Source organism: Panulirus ornatus, chromosome 25, assembly GCF_036320965.1.
Source record: "Panulirus ornatus isolate Po-2019 chromosome 25, ASM3632096v1, whole genome shotgun sequence".
NCBI classification, from domain to species: Eukaryota; Metazoa; Arthropoda; class Malacostraca; order Decapoda; family Palinuridae; genus Panulirus; species Panulirus ornatus.
The window spans coordinates 12908425-12931394 of NC_092248.1; the positions used below are offsets into that span (position 1 = coordinate 12908425).

Sequence of the window (22970 nt, forward strand, 5' to 3'; positions counted from 1 at the left end):
AACGTATTGTGTTACACTGGCAACCAGCAAGTACCTCAACTTTGGCAATGGAATGAAACATTATGATTAATAATGTGGACAGAGAACCGTCAGACTGAAAACCGTCAGACTGAGAAAGACAGGATGGAGAGACAGTGGATCTGAGGTGACGGATGGCACCGTAGTCTACCAGTTTCCATAACACTGAGACTGACGACAGATGGAAGAACATGATGAATTGTCATGTGTGATTTTCACATGAGGATCATCACGGTGTTTACGTGAGTCTTTAAAATCGTTTCATCCTGTGAAATGTGAATGAAATAGTTGACAAAAAACGTGTACATAGGTAGATGAAGAGATATATAAACAGATAGATAGAAAGATGAATAGGTATGTTGATAAATACATGAAGAGATGTAGAATGTAAAATTCAAAACCTTCTGCCTCGCCACCTCTCCTGCCTTCACAACTCTCCCTTTCCATCGTCTATGATGTTGCCTTCCTCTCTACTCTACAGGTATTACTGCAGCCTCTGCCCTCATGAGTTGTCTGCATGTGACAACCACTGAGACCCGGATCCTTGGACGCGACGACTGCTTCTTCCCATGGTTTTTGTGTGGAGACGAGCCACATGTTGATTAACCGTTGTAATACTGTCTTTTCTGTAATCATATATTGAAGGTATAGAATTTTTTCCTCGTTTGGTCTTTCCTTCCTCCTATAGCATTTCTATCTTCAAGAATCGGCTTGACAAAGATACGAGGAGTTCAGATTAACTATTTTGGTATCATCTTCATCTTTCTTCTTCTTCCTTGATATTCATTATTTTACTTGTTACTTTGTTCCATGTCACGTCGCGTTGGCTGCTAGAAGATAGGTGGATAAATAGATAGACTATTTTGATAGATGATAATGGAAGTGTGTGTGTGTTTGTTCTAATAATAAAGTCATTTGTTTCATGTATGTATTTGTCAAGAGATATACGAACTACGAAATTGCAAATGTTTATTCATAAGATTTCTGAGATGCCAGAAAGATTCACCTGCTGCACTAGTCAGTTAGTTCTTTGATTAGTTCACTAAGCACAAATCTAATATTTTGGTTTCTCAGCTTCTTCTTTTTGTCAATGACTGAGTCTTTGTTTTGTTAGATGTTTGGTTGCTGTGATGTGATGTGGTACAGGTTTGGTGATAGAAGATAATGTTGTTTTTCACATCATTCTTAGGTTTTAGGTTGGTTAGATAGCTCCTCAGTTGGTTAGTCTGATAGTTGCTACCGAATAGCTATATCGTCCATACTTAGATTGTAGTTATCCTTCCCTACATTACCTCGTGTACGAGACTACTCCTTCGTGTCAGAAAGCAACAACTTGCAACATAGTGTTTCTCCTACACGCACCTTGATTGTTGATGCGTAAAACTTTCAGTCCACAAATATATACGTCAGATTTAAGATTCCTTTTGAGGATGAGTGTTAGCTTTAGTGTTGGCGCGTGAGCCTTCCAGGTAGCTTGAGAAATGTACCAACATCATTTATGTCCTTAATAGTGTGGGAACGTCTCCAGCCCTGGCTGGCAGCATCAGTTCCTGACAGCCAGGCTAACGAGACAAGGAAGCGATACAGCAAGCTAAAGCCGCTGTAGACTTGTAGTTTTTAGGTAATCAGGGAAGGAAATATTGCTAATGGAGGAGCTTTTTGTTGGATGGCGTGACTACAGTATCTGAGGCTGTGTTTGTATTGTAACACACTTTAGTTAATGTGTTAGAGGCCTGCCTGAACACCCAGCCCGAGGAACAGCAAATCATCTATATATTAAGAATATATGGTGTGGGAGGCAAGTTGTTAGAAGCAGTGAAAAGTTTTTATCGAGGATGTAAGGCATGTGTACGTGTAGGAAGAGAGGAAAGTGATTGGTTCTCAGTGAATGTAGGTTTGCGGCAGGGGTGTGTGATGTCTCCATGGTTGTTTAATTTGTTTATGGATGGGGTTGTAAAGGAGGTAAATGCAAGAGTCCTGGAAAGAGGGGCAAGTATGAAGTCTGTTGGGGATGAGAGAGCTTGGGAAGTGAGTCAATTGTTGTTCGCTGATGATACAGCGCTGGTGGCTGATTCATGTGAGAAACTGCAGAAGCTGGTGACTGAGTTTGGTAAAGTGTGTGGAAGAAGAAAGTTGAGAGTAAATGTGAATAAGAGCAAGGTTATTAGGTACAGTAGGGGTGAGGGTCAAGTCAATTGGGAGGTGAGTTTGAATGGAGAAAAACTGGAGGAAGTGAAGTGTTTTAGATATCTGGGAGTGGATCTGTCAGCGGATGGAACCATGGAAGCGGAAGTGGATCATAGGGTGGGGGAGGGGGCGAAAATTTTGGGAGCCTTGAAAAATGTGTGGAAGTCGAGAACATTATCTCGGAAAGCAAAAATGGGTATGTTTGAGGGAATAGTGGTTCCAACAATGTTGTATGGTTGCGAGGCGTGGGCTATGGATAGAGATGTGCGCAGGAGGATGGATGTGCTGGAAATGAGATGTTTGAGGACAATGTGTGGTGTGAGGTGGTTTGATCGAGTAAGTAACGTAAGGGTAAGAGAGATGTGTGGAAATAAAAAGAGCGTGGTCGAGAGAGCAGAAGAGGGTGTTTTGAAATGGTTTGGGCACATGGAGAGAATGAGTGAGGAGAGATTGACCAAGAGGATATATGTGTCGGAGGTGGAGGGAACGAGGAGAAGAGGGAGACCAAATTGGAGGTGGAAAGATGGAGTGAAAAAGATTTTGTGTGATCGGGGCCTGAACATGCAGGAGGGTGAAAGGAGGGCAAGAAATAGAGTGAATTGGAGTCATGTGGTATACAGGGGTTGACGTGCTGTCAGTGGATTGAAGCAAGGCATGTGAAGCGTCTGGGGTAAACCATGGAAAGCTGTGTAGGTATGTATATTTGCGTGTCTGGATGTGTGTATGTACATGTGTATGGGGGGGGGGGGGTTGGGCCATTTCTTTCGTCTGTTTCCTTGCGCTACCTCGCAAACGCGGGAGACAGCGACAAAGTATAAAAAAAAAAAAAAAAAAAAAATATATATATATATATATATATATATATATATATATATATATATATATATATGATTGGTTATTTGTAACTTAATTTCTTCTTTCAGTAAATACAACCAACATTTTGAGATAGGTATGAAATGATCAGTCCGTCCTTGATATTTTGGAGATATGTGTGTCCTCTTTACCACTAGGGAGGCCTGTTTCACACTGCTCTAGGGAGACGTGTCACACTGCTCTTGAATAATATCCTACTCTGCAAAGATCTGAATACATGTGTCAATTCTTCTGTCACTTGCATGATATCTGTCTCGTATTAATGAAGTAACATGCCAGAATGTTTCCCTGAAGGAGGAGGAAGAATGATATTTGCAGAGGAACTGTCGCTTTGTTCTCTTGATAATTCAAATTTTATTCGCCTGAGTTTTAAGTATATGATGATGTGTGAGCCAACTGCCTTGCCTAGCATTCGAACGTGGGTCCAACGAATTCATAGTTACTGAAGCTAACCACTACACCACCAGGAACCAGGATGATATACCTCGTATGCAGTAACTGGCTGGCTGAAAAGGAAATCGTAGATTATAGATAATAGTTTTGTGTAAAAGTTTTTCTAAGAACACTTGTCCCGGTAATTCGTAAACATAAAGTATAAATATTTACGGTTCTTAATGAAAAGATAAATACAAGTTGAAGTAATTTCATCACTGTTGTTATTTTGTTCAACATTTTAATGACAAGAAAAGAAAATGAATGATGAAAAGAGTTGATGAAAAAAATGAAAAACTGTAAGAGCACATACACCATCCATATCCCAAGACAACAGAACACAACACTCGTATGTCTCAAGCCACAAAAATCAAGAACATAACTAGCACAGAAACGCTATGTTTGTATCTAGGAAAGAAAATAAGAACATTTGTGTTAGATGATGTATGCGGGAGGAAGGACCATCCTTTGTGGTACGCTTGATCTACTATACTGTTGTGTGACGCACCATCAGCCCTGCTAGCTACAGTCAGGCCAGCCCTAAAGTTCACTTACGTTAACACACTTCAAATACATCTTTTATGCAACTTCTAATTCATGCACCGACGGACTAAACTTTCAAGTTATAGCTGAAATTCATTAGGTTGTTATGACAAGTAGAAATGCATACATTAGAATTTTGGTGAATACCGAGGATTTAGAACGTTTTTAACGTGTTGAGCTGGACGGTACGACCCCCGTAACACCAACTTGTGGCCCCGATCCCTGGGGGCAGTTCAAAAGCCGTACCAGGGTCCTCACCTGCTATCAATATGTGAGCAAGAGCTGACCAAATTAATATCCATGTGGCGATCTCAGAGGCTAGATAATATATTGTACTGAAGCGCGTGTCTAGGTGTCATCAGGCTGGACACGCGCTACATATCACATGTGACTCAGGGAATCCTGCACACATCTGGCCGGGTGTCCAGCCACACCACCTGATGATGTTTATATTTCATGTCCTCAAGTGTCGACCTTGCCTGAGAACCCAACTGGCCAGGAAGACATAGATTTATATATGTATGTGAAAACTTCTTAAATGAAGTTTATTTTGTTGCAAGAAAATAAAAGTGTTAAGAAGAGAAGTTAAACCTTCAGACAAGAAGAAACGTTTGAAAAATACAAACTTCACTTTCACTTCTTCCTAGATCCATAATGAGGCTTTACTTTCGTCCTTCATCAGTAATGTTGTCTATCAAAGGTTAATTCTTAAATGTTAGTATGGAATAACTGCTGTGATTATCAAGTCTTGGTTTTAGTTGTCAAATTAGCCAAATATTAAAAATTGCATTTACTCAAATCTTTGTATCATCATACATGTAGATATTACAATGAATAGAATGAAAAAGAGTCTTGATAAATATATAGATAAATTCCTCGATTTTCAATCGTAAAACTTAAACATTCTCGTTGTAGCTAAGTTTCATATATTTGTAATGACATTGACGAGACTAATCTTAACTTTCCTCTTAATACATTCTACATCATCGTTTCAACACTTTCAACACCAGGGAACATTGTGTTGCCGGGTCCTCCGTACTATACCTCACCAGCAACACCAGGGAACATTGTGTTGCCGGGTCCTCCGTGCTATACCTCACCAGCAACACCAGGGAACATTGTGTTGCCGGGTCCTCCGTACTATACCTCACCAGCAACACCAGGGAACATTGTGTTGCCGGGTCCTCCGTACTATACCTCACCAGCAACACCAGGGAACATTGTGTTGCCAGGTGTATCCTGTCGTCCTTCTCTGTCTCCCCCTCGCTGGTAATATCACAATTTCCACCAGTTACAGATTCTGATGAGCTTTTCCAGTGGGGCAGGAAAACGACGAATGATTTCCCCGTGTCATCCACTGTGGTGGGGGCGGAATCCATCCCCATCAGACGTAAGCAAAGACCATCAGAATGTTTCCTGACGTTGCTTTCCCGGTCTACACATACCACGGTTACTGGCCCATACATGCCTGCCAAGTGTTAACATGTCACCGTCGTTCGTCGTCAACTTATGGGAAAAAGATTAAAGACTTCGTTATCTTCCCGGTCGTTAACTGGCTGGAGATATTTTCATGAGAAATTTGTTATATGTGATTGAATAATATCAAGTCACAACTACCAAACCTTTTCCATCTTCTCCACTCGTCTAGGACACACAGCTCTCCCCTCCCACAGGACACACAATTATCCACTTCCACAAGACACACAGCCTTCCCATCCCACAGGACACACAGCTATCCCCTCCCACGAGACACAGCCCTCCCCTCCCACAGTTCTATTTTCCTCCACCACGTTGACGAAAACTTTTCCTTGACAATTCCGTCAAATTAACAGCAATCGCAAGAACCTTCCTCCGTCCCCGACAGCCTTTGTGACGGAGGATTTCCCCGCGTCAGTCACAGGAGCTCTTGAGCTGAGGAGTAATTACCTCCCCCTCACAGCTCTGAGCTGAGCCAGAGATTAAACTTTTCCCTTGTCTGCTTCCGGCAGCTCGAATTATTTCCTGGGACCAGCAGCAAATTGGAAGATTTGTCAACAATGAGATAGTGGCAGTTGAAGGTAGATCGGAAGGTAGAAGGTCAACCAAAGACTGCCACTCGTAGATGGGAAAGTAGAGGGGTCAACAAGAGGCTGTGTGGTGAATAATGTTATGGGTCAACGTCTGACACCAGCAGCTGATTCAAGGATTTGTCAATAATGACATAGAAGAAATTGGAAGTAGATAAAAAGGTAGATTTAATCGAAGGCTATCATTAGTAGATGAGTTCGCTGAAAGTAAATTGCTCGGTAGAGTCACTAAAGACTCCTCGTAGATGACTGAATGATGCTGAGGTTAAGATACACAGAGGAATGAGAGATTAATGATCTTACCTGTCGAGAGATAGTGAATGGCAGGGATGTTCCTCTAGTCTGACAACAGATAAGGCACAAGGAGAGGCTACACCGGCAGCCAGGGACTGCGAGGGTGAGGAGGAATTATGAGGGCGTTGCCAAACAGGAGGCTGAGAGGAACTTGAAGCATAAGGTGATCTAGTGAGTGTATCAAACACACTCAGTGAGGATCATCCACGTAACAGGGTTCAACAAGGAGTGGTGTCTGGGGGGAAGTCCAGCAAGGACGCTCACTATCAGGGGGGATGCTATAGTGTCAGGGGTGATGCTATACAGTATAGTACCTGAGGAGATCAGAGGATCTGCTACTGGGCAGAGAATCACTTGTACAGAAAAGACAAATTCTTAACTGACCGCCAGCCGTGTGCTGGACACATCAATGGAAATTTTCTATGAAAGAAGTTAATTAGAGGCAAATATTCTATTCAAATGAGGAATGAACGAAATATATGTTTGTGTATTGAAGTTAATTAAATCTATAGGTAATTCAATGTGGATCAGTGTTGCTGGATGGGAGATGTTACAATATCGGAATGGTTCACTAATTTATCATATTCAATAATCATAATCACTTGATATCATATATTCAATAATCATAATTACTTGATATCATAGATGTATTAAGACTGTTCACACGAAGCTCAGATACAATTTTGTCAGCGTAAGTTTACATTCAGATCTTTCTTTCGAGTCGCATGAGATTGTGATCACCTCATAGAAATATATGATTAACGTCAAGTGTCGGCAACTTACAGCAATATTGGTACAGGATGTATGGAAGAAGAGACACTGAAATTATTACACACACAGACACATAAACTAGCAAACAAACACAGACACACACAAACACATGAACTAGCAACAAACACATATACTCATAAAAATGTACACAGACCTACGAATAGACTTATAAACACACACACACACACACACACACACACACACACACACACACACACATGTACATACTTAATAGTTGAGAGAAACACTTCTGTAGTATAAGTGTAGAGGATGAATGAACTCAACTGAATGATGAGGTAGTGACTGTGAGGAGCAGACACAAGTTTACAAAGTTGTATGACCGTCGAGCAAGTTCAAGATATGCGTCCCACGAGTGTGGAACTCCCTCCCCGTCCTGTACAAATGGGTAGTCACACACACACATACACACACACACACACACACACACACACAAGCAGCTCTTGGCAGACAAACACAGGAGGCAGAGTCGCTTGAGCGTCGATAAATCCACTTTATATGCACATATATACATGAGTGATCCAGGGATTGTAACATTTCCATGTGTATTCTAGCGACCCCAGTCAACCTCACGCCGCCATCTTGTAGACCAGTGTGTGTGTGTGTGTGTGTGTGTAGCCAACAACCCTTTCGCTGCTAACACACATACACACACACCATAGCTGTATGACGCAGTGGCCTGTTGGGTGCCACAGTGGCTTGTCTGGTGTCACATGAAGTACTGAACGCCTCGTGTTACAACGTGTGACAAGCTTATGTCGTCATTACTGATAAACTTGCCAGTAACGGTGACGTTATTACTGATAAACCTGCCAGTAACGGTGACGTTATTACTGATAAACCTGCCAGTAACGGTGACGTTATTACTGATAAACCTGCCAGTAACGGTGACGTTATTACTGATAAACCTGCCAGTAACGGTGACGTCATAAGTTACACTTGTATCTGTGATAAAACATTACCTTTAATTACGATAAATTCTGTATTAACAAGATTTGTTGACATGTGTGAGAGTAGTGATGGTGTTATCACATCAGGAAGATAATTTGAAGTCACAAATATTCAAAGTTATTGTAAACTGAGACTTTTCCCCAAAGTTGTAGAGTTTGGTTCATACGTAACCTGCTCTGAGAAAAAAAAGAAACTAGATTAGCCCCTTAAAACCACGGGACGACCTTCAAGCGAGACGGCACGACCCTTAAGCACGACGGTACGACCCTTAAGCACGACGGTACGACCCTTAAGCACGACGGTACGACCCTTAAGCACGACGGTATGACCCTCATATGTAATGGCATAACGACCATTGACCTAACCCTTCAGAGCGAGCCATATAATGAGCTTTAAGATTATTTGTGAACTAAAGCTGAAGATAATTATGTCAACAAAGCACAAAACAGTTACTTCCAGACGTTTCAGACTTTGAGAGTTAATATTTTTCACATTAATAAAGAATATATTAGCGTGTATATTTTCAGGGGCACCGCTTATTGTCCACAAAGTACGTATTGACGATGTGATAGACAACGTTACCATAAATACAACTAAAGGAATATGTGTGATACTGGAAAGTCTTCAAACTTCTGCTTAGAATTAAAGGTTTAACGTTCCAATAAAAACTTAATTGACTCTGGGCTGCAGGAGCCACTGGACCGGAGGTAACTTTAAAAGCTTTTAATTATTTCATTGATCAAAATGACTTCGTCGTGTGAGTAATTTTAGCCTCTCGTGCATTACTTCGTCGATCAACCCCTGCACATCGCTGATCTTATGGACCTCATGGACCGCATAGGTCTTATAGACAAATGGACTTCATGGGCCTCGTGGATCTCATGGACCACATGAACTTCTTGGACCTTATGGACCTCAAGGACAACATAAACCTCATGGACCTTATTGACGTCATAGGTGTGACAGAGGTGATGGACCTCATAGGCCCTATGATTCTCAGGAGCCTCATGAACCTAATGGATCGATGATCGTGGACTTCATGGACCTAGTGGACCTAGAGGCCCTGATAAGCCTCATGGATACTACAGACCTTATGGGCCTGATGGACCTGAAGAACCTCATGGACGTTATCGGCTTTAAGGTCCTCAGGGAATAACAGGAAAGGGGGAGACAGGCACGAGGTTACCACAAGATTTTTCATACCAACTTTGTCATACTCAGGCCCGTTGGACGAGGCTCAAGAGATATAAGAACAGAAGAGGAAGGATATGTGGGTCACCTGGAGTGATGACGTATGATAAAAGGACACAAGTGAGAGCCATTTTGGTAAGCCTGGCTCTGGGTGAGGTCTGTCTGGAGGTAGGTGTGGTCAGAAGTGATTGTGACAGTCGTTAGTATCACTGGTTATTGCCGAAGTTCACTATTGTGAATTTGCGTCAAATATTAAAGTGGTTTTAGTTCGATGATGCCTGAAGGAAGACCCTGTGAGTGTGGGCTGACTACTTGCGGTCGGATGCGGTAGTATGTTAAATCCTCTCAGAAGGGTCAGAGTTCAGTGTAAGTGTGGTCTAGTACACTGCAGGTGTGGTCTGATTTCAGTGTATGTGTGGTCCGAGTCCTACATGGGTGTGGACCATTATAAAAGACTCCTTTGTGCAGTGGACTGACTTGACTATGATATGGTGGAGGTTTATTGTGTTTCGAGGATTTGCTTTGAAATGGCCTAACTTTTATCTGGTGTGATTTGATTTCACCCGTTTTGGTCAAGTCTGAATTCACGTTTTCTGAGTTCATTCTAAGCTGTCTGAATTAAATGCGAAGCGGTCTGAATTCAGCTTGAGCTTTACAGTATTTTTCCAATCTTTGGTAAAAGGCCATATCATCAATAGGCTTCCCCTGGAAAGGACTGACCTTTCTGGTATCGTCATTACGTAAGTTTAGAAGCCAAAGTTTAAATATCAGGTGGACTATACCGTGGGGACCTGACCTCTACACTATTGGAAAGTCAGTAAGCTTTCTAATTTCCTCATGAATTTCATACCACAATGATCATGTGTTTTTTATTGTAACAGTTGCCATGATTATGTCAGTATTAAGCGTATACACGCAACCGTATGTGTACTCTACTGTGCTGCATGTGTGGCTCAAATGTCCTACAGACATGACAATAAAAAACTCTGCTGCGGTGAGAATGATGCATATTGTATCATTCTAGATACAATGTTGATGGTTAATTCATCTTTCATGCAAGGAGAACTTGCGGAGAAATTTATCAGGTACATACAAGGTGACAGATGATACCTACAGTATATGGTGGACGCTCACTAACGTGTAAGTTAGAGAAAGAAAAATCTTTTCAGGTAGGGAATTTTACGGTCGAGAATTGTTGTGTGTGTGTGTGTGTGTGTGTGTGTGTGTGTGTGTGTGTGTGTGTGTGTTCAGTGACGAGAACTGACGTAGTTCCCAGCCAGGCTGGGCTCAGAGCAGCCAGGCATAATGGACTGAATTTCATCAAAGAATTCACCATAAAAGTTGAAATATGGAAAGAGAGGTTATTGAGCGACAAACGTGGGGGGAGGACGACCGAGAGTGAAGCCAGGAACTTTGTTAAGGGATCTTGTTTTTTGGAGGTATAGTCAGGAAGGAAGGAGGAATGAAACGCACTACCGTACATTAAGGAACAGTTCTGTATGATGACGACTGCAGATGTTGTGGACGGAGATTAGGCAAGAGGGCGACACACACGAATGACCACGAACAAGAACGATAAGTCACCTGAAACATTTTTACAAAACTTCAAAGACGAGGATGCAAGTGACTGCTCTGTGTTACTCTAGAATTCCTTGTGTAGTTTGAAGCTTAGTTAAGGTTGGGTGTAAGCGTGAGTAGAGTGGTCCAGTGTGGGCGATGGCCTATCGTTGGTAGAGGGTTATAGAGTGTGGGTATTGTGCTCCTTTGGTGTGAGTGAAGTGAGCTGTTGTGAGCAGGGTGAGCTTCAGGCGTGGGAAGAGTCGTCAAAACGGATTTAGCACAAAATGATCAGAAAAAAGAAATGCAGACGGTAAAGTTTGTATAACCCTAGTTATATATCATCAAATATATCTTAACATCTAGAATAAGATGAAATCATATATCACAAGATTTTAAAGATAATCTCGACAGACAAAGGGTCTTGGAAAATACATCTTTATCATACTTTCAGGTCATTAGGAAGGTACTTCTAATGACATTCTACTTTATTGTTGTATTTCACAAAACAATTATGTATCTAAGAACTAAATACAAAAATATTATTCATATTCAACTGACTACATAGACCTTTGCAGAACGTTACATGGGAGAGGCAATAGCCATACCTCACAAAACTGGAACATTCCAACACTGTTCTCGGGAACCAATTAGCAAGTCCTCAAACATGAAACTTTCCCAGCAGGGCGGTCGAGTCAATAACCCTTGACGTGTCTGGCCAGAACCTCCAAGTGTCTTACACACACAGACAAACGCTCAACTTACACACAGGCAGTACATTTGGACACAACCTACACACAGGAAGTACATCTGGACAGTTACTATTGATCAATTGTTCCTGATAAATTTCATAGAGTTGTTGCCTGTTACTAGATGTCTATCCAGCTGTTTAACTGTCTTTCAGTTATTCTACTTATCGGTCTGTCTAACCTTCTGTCTATCTATTTGTCTGTCTATATATCCAATTACTTCCGCATTTATTAACGTCCCCACTATTTACTATTGATTTTGCTTTTGAGAAATGAGTTTGCTTTATTGAGCCTAATGAGTAAATGGACAATCTACTGTCTTACTATATCGCCAGAATATTTTGCATCTGTATCTGTGTGAATGTGTTAACTGTGTGAAAGATGTATGAGTTATTCTGCAATTCCTACCTTCCTGGACAATATTCTTTTTCCATTATCCCGAGGGATAAATTTCATACGATGGAAAAAGAGAAATGAACGAAAGATAGACGACTCATAGTGAGAGTAGTAGATCACAAATCATCTTTACCAGTTGCAAATGACACTGAATTTATAGATGATTTATGAACCGCTTTATATCTTCACCTTGCCTGGCCGGGTGGCTGGAACGCACCTGTGTATTCTCTCTCACTCTCTGAGGAGATATCAATAATTGATGTCAGTGGTTGTCAGTAATTTATGTCCATACTAACATCAGTTATTGATGTCAACTGATCTATATTATTTATTTCAATTGACGTCAATCAATGATGAGCAGTGATATACTTATTGAAGTCATGGGTGTCATATGTCATTGATGTCAACAGAAGCATATACTGAAGTCAGTAGTGGCGTTAGTTATTGATGTTATCACTGATGTCAAGGAACTATGATCAGAAACATCCACTATCTATATGGTGACACGACTGTCACATGTGATATCACTATCTTAAAGATGATCAAAGCAGTGATGACAACATCATCAGTAAAACAAACAATGAGTGAAGGAACTTGACCAAGATCTGCTCTTGCCCTCGACAGTTCAATAAGTTGTGGCCGGGAACAAAGGAAGGGCGGAGGGTGGTAACAGTTATAATGAGAGAAAATGGGATATCTCTCCTACCATTACTGGGAAAGTCATAAACAAAGCAAAGGCGACACTCTGGACGTCAGTGAATAAAACAACCAACCTGGACATCAGAGAGAGTGAGATATTTGCTAAGCAATAGGAAAACAGTGACAGGAAGGATAAAGAATTCATTATGGTCCAGAAATATAAATGATATATTAAAGTGACCATTTAAACTAAATTAGAAAGCAAGTCTGATGTTAGTGCAAGGCAGAGAAGCATATATCCAGGAAGCTGTTCAACAAGGCATAACACTAGAGACTGCAACATGAAGCTAAGATTGTTAACATAACACTAGAGACTGCAACATGAAGCTAAGATTGTTAACATAACACTAGAGACTGCAACATGAAGCTAAGATTGTTAACATAACAAAAATGGACTAAAAAGAATGACTGAAAAATATTAACTCAAACAAGTAATGGACCACTAAGAGATACACGAAAAACTTATAGAAAGTAGAAATGATGAAACAGAAACTTAAAGACAAAATGTGATGAACAGAAGAGATATGTATGATGACACTACTAAACACAAGAGTAATGTACCAGAGTAATGAAGATAACACCAAGACTGAGGTGTGTACGTGTACGCACGTATGTGTTATAACCAGTGTGTACGTATACGTGTGTGTTATAACCAGTGTGTATGTGTGTTATAACTAGTGTGTACGTGTACGTGTGTATTATAACCAGTGTGTACGTGTACGTGTGTGTTATAACCAGTGTGTATGTGTGTTATAACTAGTGTGTACGTGTGCGTGTCTGTTATAACCAGTGTATACGTGTACGTGTGCGTTATAACGAGTGTTTACGTAATGGGAGGGAGCTTTACCCTCGTGTGGCCCCAGCTCCTTACCCGGTTTAATGTCATATAGTTTCCTGAACTTTTTAATGGCAGTCGTGTTGTCTGTTGGGGTTTGTGAGCGTGTTTGACTGTTTGTTTGTTTGTGCGTGTGTGTGTGTGTGTGTGTGTGTGTGTGTGTGTACGTGTAGGAAGAGAGGAAAGTGATTGGTTCTCAGTGAATGTAGGTTTGCGGCAGGGGTGTGTGATGTCTCCATGGTTGTTTAATTTGTTTATGGATGGGGTTGTTAGGGAGGTAAATGCAAGAGTTTTGGAAAGAGGGGCAAGTATGAAGTCTGTTGGGGATGAGAGAGCTTGGGAAGTGAGTCAGTTGTTGTTCGCTGATGATACAGCGCTGGTGGCTGATTCATGTGAGAAACTGCAGAAGCTGGTGACTGAGTTTGGTAAAGTGTGTGGAAGAAGAAAGTTAAGAGTAAATGTGAATAAGAGCAAGGTTATTAGGTACAGTAGGGTTGAGGGTCAAGTCAATTGGGAGGTGAGTTTGAATGGAGAAAAACTGGAGGAAGTGAAGTGTTTTAGATATCTGGGAGTGGATCTGGCAGCGGATGGAACCATGGAAGCGGAAGTGGATCATAGGGTGGGGGAGGGGGCGAAAATTCTGGGGGCCTTGAAGAATGTGTGGAAGTCGAGAACATTATCTCGGAAAGCAAAAATGGGTATGTTTGAAGGAATAGTGGTTCCAACAATGTTGTATGGTTGCGAGGCGTGGGCTATGGATAGAGTTGTGCGCAGGAGGATGGATGTGCTGGAAATGAGATGTTTGAGGACAATGTGTGGTGTGAGGTGGTTTGATCGAGTGAGTAACGTAAGGGTAAGAGAGATGTGTGGAAATAAAAAGAGCGTGGTTGAGAGAGCAGAAGAGGGTGTTTTGAAGTGGTTTGGGCACATGGAGAGAATGAGTGAGGAAAGATTGACCAAGAGGATATATGTGTCGGAGGTGGAGGGAACGAGGAGAAGAGGGAGACCAAATTGGAGGTGGAAAGATGGAGTGAAAAAGATTTTGTGTGATCGGGGCCTGAACATGCAGGAGGGTGAAAGGAGGGCAAGGAATAGAGTGAATTGGAGCGATGTGGTATACCGGGGTTGACGTGCTGTCAGTGGATTGAATCAAGGCATGTGAAGCGTCTGGGGTAAACCATGGAAAGCTGTGTAGGTATGTATATTTGCGTGTGTGGACGTATGTATATACATGTGTATGGGGGGGGTTGGGCCATTTCTTTCGTCTGTTTCCTTACGCTACCTCGCAAACGCGGGAGACAGCGACAAAGTATAAAAAAAAAAAAAAAAATATATATATATATATATATATATATATATATATATATATATATATATATATATATATATATATATATATATATATTAAGAAAGTCATGTAAAACCTTTAGTACATATTCAGAACCCGGGTTAAAGTTCGTGTACCGTCACAACCTTCGAGTTAGGCATTGTTGTTATCTTCTTAGTCGATGAGCAGGAACGTCGGGAGGAAAAACGCTTTTGACTTTCGTCCAGCACAGAGGGTCTGAAGCAGAAGATCATGTCTTCTACTTCAAAGACAATTTGAGATGTAAAGAAAACTTGAGGACAAAGTCATTGCGCATGAATCGAAGAGTCTCTGGCTATTTAAAGTACATAGACCAGAAATGGTTTGAAAGCTGTTGAATGTAAGATCTTGAGAGATTACACGTAGATACAAAACATAAGTTGTAAATTGCTTGGACGTCAGTCCATTGATTGCTCAACTGATAGCATTGCCTGCTACCGTCCCAATAGACTCTGTCTTGCACCAGAACCGACAGAAGAAAAAAATCCATTGGTATGAACACTTTAGGAGAGACTTGTTCTACTGAGAAAACTTGAGTGTCCTGTATTTGGCCTTACGAAGAGAGTCATATTTGCTTCTCTTTATGTCTTTGGATCCAGTCACGAACGAAAGTCCTCATCGAAGTCAAGCCTTAAACATTGAGAAATGCGACTCTTGACTGCGAGAGTACGACCTTGTCGTCTGTAACCTGGCCTGACCAGACCTAACCAGGTAACTGCCAAATGATCAGTGGAAAAAATTACAACCAACGAGATTCGATCACAACCACCTTCTGAGGCTATCAAATAATAGTTCAAAATACAGTGTATCGTCTCATGGCGCTCCAACCTCAAACGATCATTACAGACTAACAAACTGTTCAGGGTCTTCCTTCCTGTTAGTAACCCTCCTTCAGGTATGTCTTCACCACCGGACACCCACAGATAATCTATAGATTTGTATGTCCTCTGGTTGACCTCTTCCTCAGTTGACGTGAGCTAAATGTTTGCTTTCGCATATCATGTAGAACCTGCGTCACTGGTAGCAAGGATGTGTGTCCGCAGTTTGTGATTCGTTGGGCGGTTTCCTGTTGGACTGAATCACAATAAGTTTATAAGTTGAGGGGAACTGGTCGGTTGGTCTGTAATTAAGAATTGTTCGCTTTTGTTGGTGGTGCGTTGCGGCAGGTTTGACTGCTCCAGTGTCGTGTGTAAAGACCATAATCACCGTAAACAACAGTAGTGACTCGTGTCGTGCGACAGAAACATTTCATGACCTTTGATGGTGTTTCACGTGTCATCACGTGCAGCTCAACTGGCACGAGCTGCCTATCGCACGTCCGCCCGACTGCTGGGGTCCGACCACGAGTCTTGTTGTGGTACGTGCGCGCATGCGGGCCTGGGTGTAGGCTCACCGGCGCGCCGGCTGTGGGGGCAGCGAGTCTCCTGGCCAGAGCCGAGGGTCGCGGATGGACTGAGCCTTCAGTGTTGCGCCAGCCATCGTCGATGATGGAGGAGGAGCTACGGTGTCCAGTGTGTGCGACCACCTTCACTGACCCGGTGCTCCTACCGTGCTTACACGCCTTGTGTTTAAAGTGTGCATGTAGTATACAGAAGGGCGTACAGGCCCTGCTAGCTGAGCAGCAGGCGGGGCCTCCGGGCCATGATCCTGACCCGCCTGACGGAGGCGCTGACAGCGACAAAGCCTCCGTGTATAGTGAGACAGACAGCGGAGTGGTAGTGGCCTCAAGGCCGACCTCGTACCTCAGTAGTCCTGAGACGACGGTGAACTGTGAGGGCGGTGGGAGCGACGGGCAGCAGCAGGGTCAGCAGCAACAGCAGCAACAGCAGCAGCAGCAGCAGCAGCAGGGGGTCCGCTGCCCCGTGTGTCTCAAGGTGTCAGCCTTGGGTCCCGGGGCGGCGGCTGACCTGCCCCGCTACACCGCCATGACCAGGATCATAGCCCGTCAGCGGGGCGACCCGGCCGTGGTGGCAGAGGGTGGCAACGCCATCCCCTGCAGCAGTAGTGGCACTCCTGCCACCCTGCCGCCCTGCCAGCTCTGTGAGGGCCCGCCGCGCCCCGCCACCACCGAGTGTCAGCAGTGCCAGGTCCTGTACTGCGGGCCCTGCCTCACCTCCTGCCACCCGCCCCGAGGGCCCCTAGCCACCCACACACTGGGCCCCGTTACTCCATTAGGGGGCCCTCCCGTCCCCGGGGGGGCCGAGGTGTGTGCGGCCCACGGGGAGCGGCCCACCCTCTACTGCCTGGTCTGCCGCTGGTCTGGGTGCTGGGAGTGTGGCCCGGGCCATTCCCAACACGACCTCCAGCCCTTGGATAACCTGGCCAAGACCCATAAGGTATGTTACACACACCACGTATCATGTCTCAGTGTCACATCCGCTAGCCCGTGTGTCCTAGGATCCTAGCATCTCAATCCTAGGGACAAAACCCTTGAATCCTAGGACCCCCAACCTGGGACAAAACCCTTGAATCCTAGGACCCCAACCCGGGACAAAACCCTTGAATCCTCGGACCCCCAACCCATGTATCCTAAGAACCCCCTACCTCTGTATGCAGGGACCCCAGCTTCTGTATCCTGGGACCCCTGATCCCTGTATCCGAAGACCTTGTACTTTAAATTGTCTTTTTTCACGGATTTAGTTCGAATTTTCCCGTGAAAGTTATGTCTTATTATTAAAGAACCGGATTTTCTTTATAGTCTCATAAGAAAAGATCCAGCAGCTCACTTGCTGATTGATAACACACAAAAACATGCAATAATTTTTCCTCTGTATAATGGCAATGCTGTATTTAGGGATTGCAGTGCTATGTTATGGGATGGCAGTGCTATATTGTGGGATGGCAGTGCTATATTATGGGATGGCAGTGCTATATTATAGGATGGCAGTGCTATATTATGGGATGGCAGTGCTATATTATAGGATGGCAGTGCTATATTATGGGATGACAGTGCTATATTATTGGGTGACAGTGCTATGTTATTTGATGGTAGTGCTGTGTTATTTGATGGGAGTGCAATGTTATGATATTCAAGTGAAATTAGGAATAGTGTGGTATATCATCACTGGGCAGTATACGTTCTCATCAAACTATATCGATTTCTTTTAATGTTTTCCTCAAGCAGATGGTAACAGATTAATCTACCAGTCCATAGAGGACTCAAGATTTATTTTGTCAACATTTACTGGCTGTTACATAATCATGCATCCGTACTGATATAGACCTTTGAAATTTGTTTCTTATAAATAATATACAAATGTAAAATTCTCAACCTTGTTTACAGTATGTTTGTTGTTTTGGAAGATTTGTTTGTGACATGTTTGTCATGGACGACCTTTTTACACAATGTGTCGTGGAAGACTTGTCTGGCCAGTGACGCATCGTCTTGTTGTCACATTCAGCCAACAAACAGCAATCGTGGCAACACTCGAACAACAAAAAACGTACCTTCTGAACGTTTTTGAAAACGTTTTCATAAGTTGACGATGAAATGTTCACTTCTTGTAGTGGCTAAAAACGTTTTCCGAGGTCAATTAGAGAAAATGGTTACCTCTCAATGTTGTTAAAAACGTCTTCACAAGTTAACAATGAAAACGTTTACTTCTCGATGTTGTTACAGAAACTGACGACTTGCAACGTTTTTTCTCGACGTTGTTGAGAACGTTTTCACAACTTAAGAACTGTAGACGTTTTCTCTACTTTTTTTTTTTGTTTAGATATTTACACAAGTTGACAACCGAAAGCGTTTTCTCTCGACGTAAACTTCTCGTCTGAACAAAATTTCTCCCTCGAGTCTCTTCTTTTTCATATCACTACACTTGTCAGGCGTGGGGTACGTTTTTCTGTATCTCAGAAGTGAAGGTTTTATATATAAGTGTGAAGAATGGGAGTAATTTAGCTGATTGGATGGAGGTGCGTCCTTAACATGAGCCACAGACCGTAGTGCCGGTCTTTTTCAAGGACGAGTGACGTGTGCTATCCTGCCGATAACAGAGGTCTGTTCTCTCAGGATGATTGCGTGTTATCCTACCAGAAAAATGTTGATATGTTTTAGTAGAACTACTGATATCTTAATGTACAATTGTTCATAACATGCAATCGTTGATATCCTGCCACAGAATGGTTGATATATAACTTATCTACACACATAACCCTCCCCATCTACACCTCCCACATCCATTACCTCCCCAGCCTCAGTACAAAGACATATCATCTTGAACACCGTCCAGCCACCAGTTGATTAATGTCCAGTAATTAATAAAATCTTTCCTTGAGGAGCCATATATACCGCCCAGCCACAGGCAGGATCCTTGCGCCTTCCTCAGGCGGGAAGTTGATTGATAGATGGTTGATGACGGGAAATAGAAGGGTAGTGAGGCAAGATAGATGGTTGATGACGGGAAATGGAAGGGTAGTGAGGCAAGATAGATGGTTGATGAAGGGAAATGGAAAGGTGGGGATAGAAGATAGATGGTTGATGAAGGGAAATGGAAAGGTGGGGAGAGAAGATAGACGGTTGATGGAGTGGAAATGGAAGGGTGGGGAGAGAAGATAGACGGTTGATGGTGGGGAAATGGAAGGGTGGGGAGAGAAGATAGAAGGTTGATGATGGAAAGTGAAGGGTTGGGTTACAATCTGAAGGAAACGTTCAGGTTACGAGGGATTGCTCAGTTACTTATGTTTTTACTTATTTGCTTACTTATTTACTTACCAGTTCTATTCCTAAGGTTATCCTTTGATATAAACGCTTCATTACTGCCTCATAAGAAATGAAGATAACTTATGAATGAAGATCACTTGCTGTTACTTTAATGATCATTCCCTTACCTTGTTATGGTGTGCAAAGAGGTTCTTCAATCTTATTCCATCTTGACTCCATTCTTAAGTGCTCTGTTCCTGTAATTTTCTTTCATTTCTATCATTGTTCTCATAAGATCAATGAATTAAGTTTCAGGTTATTCTTATTTATTATGTTTTTTTTATTATTCATTGATTCTTCGTGTAGAGGATGTATATGATGTGTAAGAGACAAGTCACTTCTAATGTATATGATGTGTAAGAGACAGGTCACTTCTGATGTATATGATGTGTAAGAGACAGGTCACGTCTAAGTATCCGTTTACATAGCCTCGACTTGTAATCTGAGTTAATTCATGGGTATTTATCTGTCTACATATCCGTGAGTTGTTTTCCCATCACACATCATATCGATTTATCAATCTTTTTATCTGTACATCTATCTGTACATCTATCTGTCTATCTTCTTATTTATCTCTCCAAGCTGCCAGAAGCATATCTTCACAACGTTTGAAAAGAAAATGTGCATCACAATGCCAGATGAAGGAGTGAAACTTGGCTATATCGCCCTGGTGACACGTTCCAAGTAGCCCCACCGGTCAATATACCACAGTGAGTCACATATTCGCCAAATACTCACTTGATATTCATTAACATAGTCATGCAGAAAATGTGAATGTTTTGTGGATGAATTTATCAATGAAAAAAAAGATAATTAAATGAGGCACTTTGATCAAACTGTTTACCAAATTAATGCAAATATTGTGAAGTGAACTACTCAACAAGAGATGGAATATCTGTATAAAGCTTTAGTTTAATATGCTGTGTATAATGAGGGGTATACTATACTATGTATAATGATGGATATACTTTGCATAATGATGGGTATATTAAATATAATGATAGGTATACTATGTATAATGATGTGCATGATATCTGTAATGAAATTTGTGCTGTGTATATATGTGTATGGTGAAGGATGATGTGTATAATGATGGAAATACTGTATACAAAGATAGAAATTCTATGTACAGTGATAGATATGCTATGTATAATATGTATACTTTGTATAATGATATGTATGCTATTCATATTGTTAGGTATTCTATATATGATGAAAATGTAAGTATTCATTGTTTTATTGAAATCAGGAACTAGATCTCAGACGAGGGAGCATGCCAGTCTGTATATGCATGAAATGTATGACGGGAAATGTATGCTGTTTATGAGGAAATGTGAGGACACACACACACACACACACACACACACACACACACACACACACAGCATCCCACAAGGGTACACACATCGGCCATGTGTATATTCCCCACATTCCCCTCACACCCACGTAGGCTGTTTCAAGAGCTCTTACAGACTGTGAGGTGTGGCTGAGACGGCTGGTGATGGTGACGAGACGGTTGTTGATAGTGAGGAGATGGCTGGTAATGTTGACGAGACGGAAGGAGATTGTGAAAGACAGGGAGTCCTGCGGTGATTATGTAGTGATGGTAGGATGACTGTGTTGACTGATGATTGTTGGTGAGGTGACTGTAATGTGTTGGTGGAGAGATTTGTTTGCTGGTGAGTTGATCATGCTTCACTGTTGGTGAGTGATTGTACTGTTTTGATGGAGAGGTTTTAGCGAGGTGATCATGAAGTCGGTGAAGAGACTGTTTGTATTTGTGAATTATTATGGTGACTTAGGGGTTGTCATTGTTGAAGAAATGACCGTTCAATTGCTGAAGAAGTGATAGACCCTGTGTTTTGCTTCTTAGTGAGATTTTGTAATCCTTGTGTATACTTGTTGCTTTTGTGTTGACTCGTAAAGTGTTGTATTTGCATTGGTTTGGAGATGAAACGGAAGTGTTGCTGATGAATACTGTTTTATTTTCTTAAATTATAGTAAATTTTGTATGTCGGGAAGTGAACAATAATGTTCTGGTTATAGTGGAATCGTTGTACTGTTTGGTGAGATGGTGAGAAGGTTGCTCTGGATGATATTCTGGGCCTTCCAGGATCCAGCGGTCCCAGGATCGTGTCCTCAACACAGTTTCTTATATAAGAAAATAATAATGATAATAATGATAGTAAAGAGATCTCTCACCACTCCATGTATTGTTCGCTTCTTGGCAATATTTTATCTTTTTGTCAACAATGTGGACAGCAAGAACTCTCTCAGTCTTGAAGTATCTACACTTGTTCCTCAATGACTTCCTCAACTTGCCACTATATTTATTTTCTCATTTCTTGAACTCCAGGAGTTTCTTTTGGCCTTTGGAATATAAAGATTCTCAACTATTTTCAGTTATGAGGTGAAAAATATCTTTCACAATTGCTTCCTGACGGCGTTCACGAGACTGCTCAATTTTTTCCTTTTGTCCTTTGGAATGGGTCCATTGGTTTAGTCTGGCCACGGCCCCACAAGCAATGAATGTCCACCGGATAAAGACTTAATTTTTTTCCCAAGGTTTGATGAAAGGTCTGTTATGGAGGGTTTGATGTGTTTTCTGTGGTGACAGTTTAGCAGTGTGGTGGAGCGGTGGTGTGGTAGGAGTATAGTTCGGTGGTGAAGATAGTTGAGTACACTGGTGGGTATTGTGTAGTGTAGAAAACTGTATGTATGTATGTAAGTATTTGTTGCTCTGTTATAAGTGTGACTGTTGCGATGGTGAAGGATTTTGATGTAGATGACATGGAATGTTACGGTTCTTGACCCTTTGAGCAGGATGGTACGATTCTTGAGCACGACGGCACGACCCTTTGGTATGATGGCCTGGCCAGACCATCATACCCAAGAGTCGTACCGTTGTACTCAAGGGAATGATATTGGTTAGAAACACACCTGGAGTATACCTAAAGTAGTTTTCGGGTCTCTACCAGCCAGGCTGCTGAGTTTGGTCGTTGGTCGACCAAACTATTGGAAGCTGCCCACTTAACAACCAGAGCCTTGCTGATTTGGTGCACTTTGTAAACACTTCTATGTGAAGAGTGGTCAAGTGACTCATCCATTACATGCATAAGGTTACTATTGTACTTGTTCAAACAGTGACGTAAGGGGTGGGGAAAATATTGGTAGGGTTGTTAATGTTGTGAGGAAAGGGTTGTGGTGGAGAGTGCGTGACCATGTGTGGGGAACTGTGGGAAATGATTAGACCAAGTCGATCATATAGTCATTGGCTTTGACCAGAGATGATTTAGGTGTGGTGTGATGAGGTAGGTACGTAAAA

General features: G+C 42.2%; 1 protein-coding gene across 2 annotated transcripts in view; it reads left to right on the top strand.

Moving 5' to 3' along the window:
- The first annotated feature begins 16394 nt into the window (after nucleotides 1-16394).
- Nucleotides 16395-22970, top strand: part of LOC139757276 (E3 ubiquitin-protein ligase TRIM9-like) — a 157861-nt gene continuing 151285 nt past the window's right edge. For both annotated transcript variants that reach the window (XM_071677622.1, XM_071677623.1), the window contains exon 1: nucleotides 16395-17282. In XM_071677622.1, the coding sequence (XP_071533723.1) occupies nucleotides 16431-17282 (852 nt within the window). In that variant the 5' untranslated portion in view covers nucleotides 16395-16430. The remainder of the gene's footprint in view (nucleotides 17283-22970) is intronic.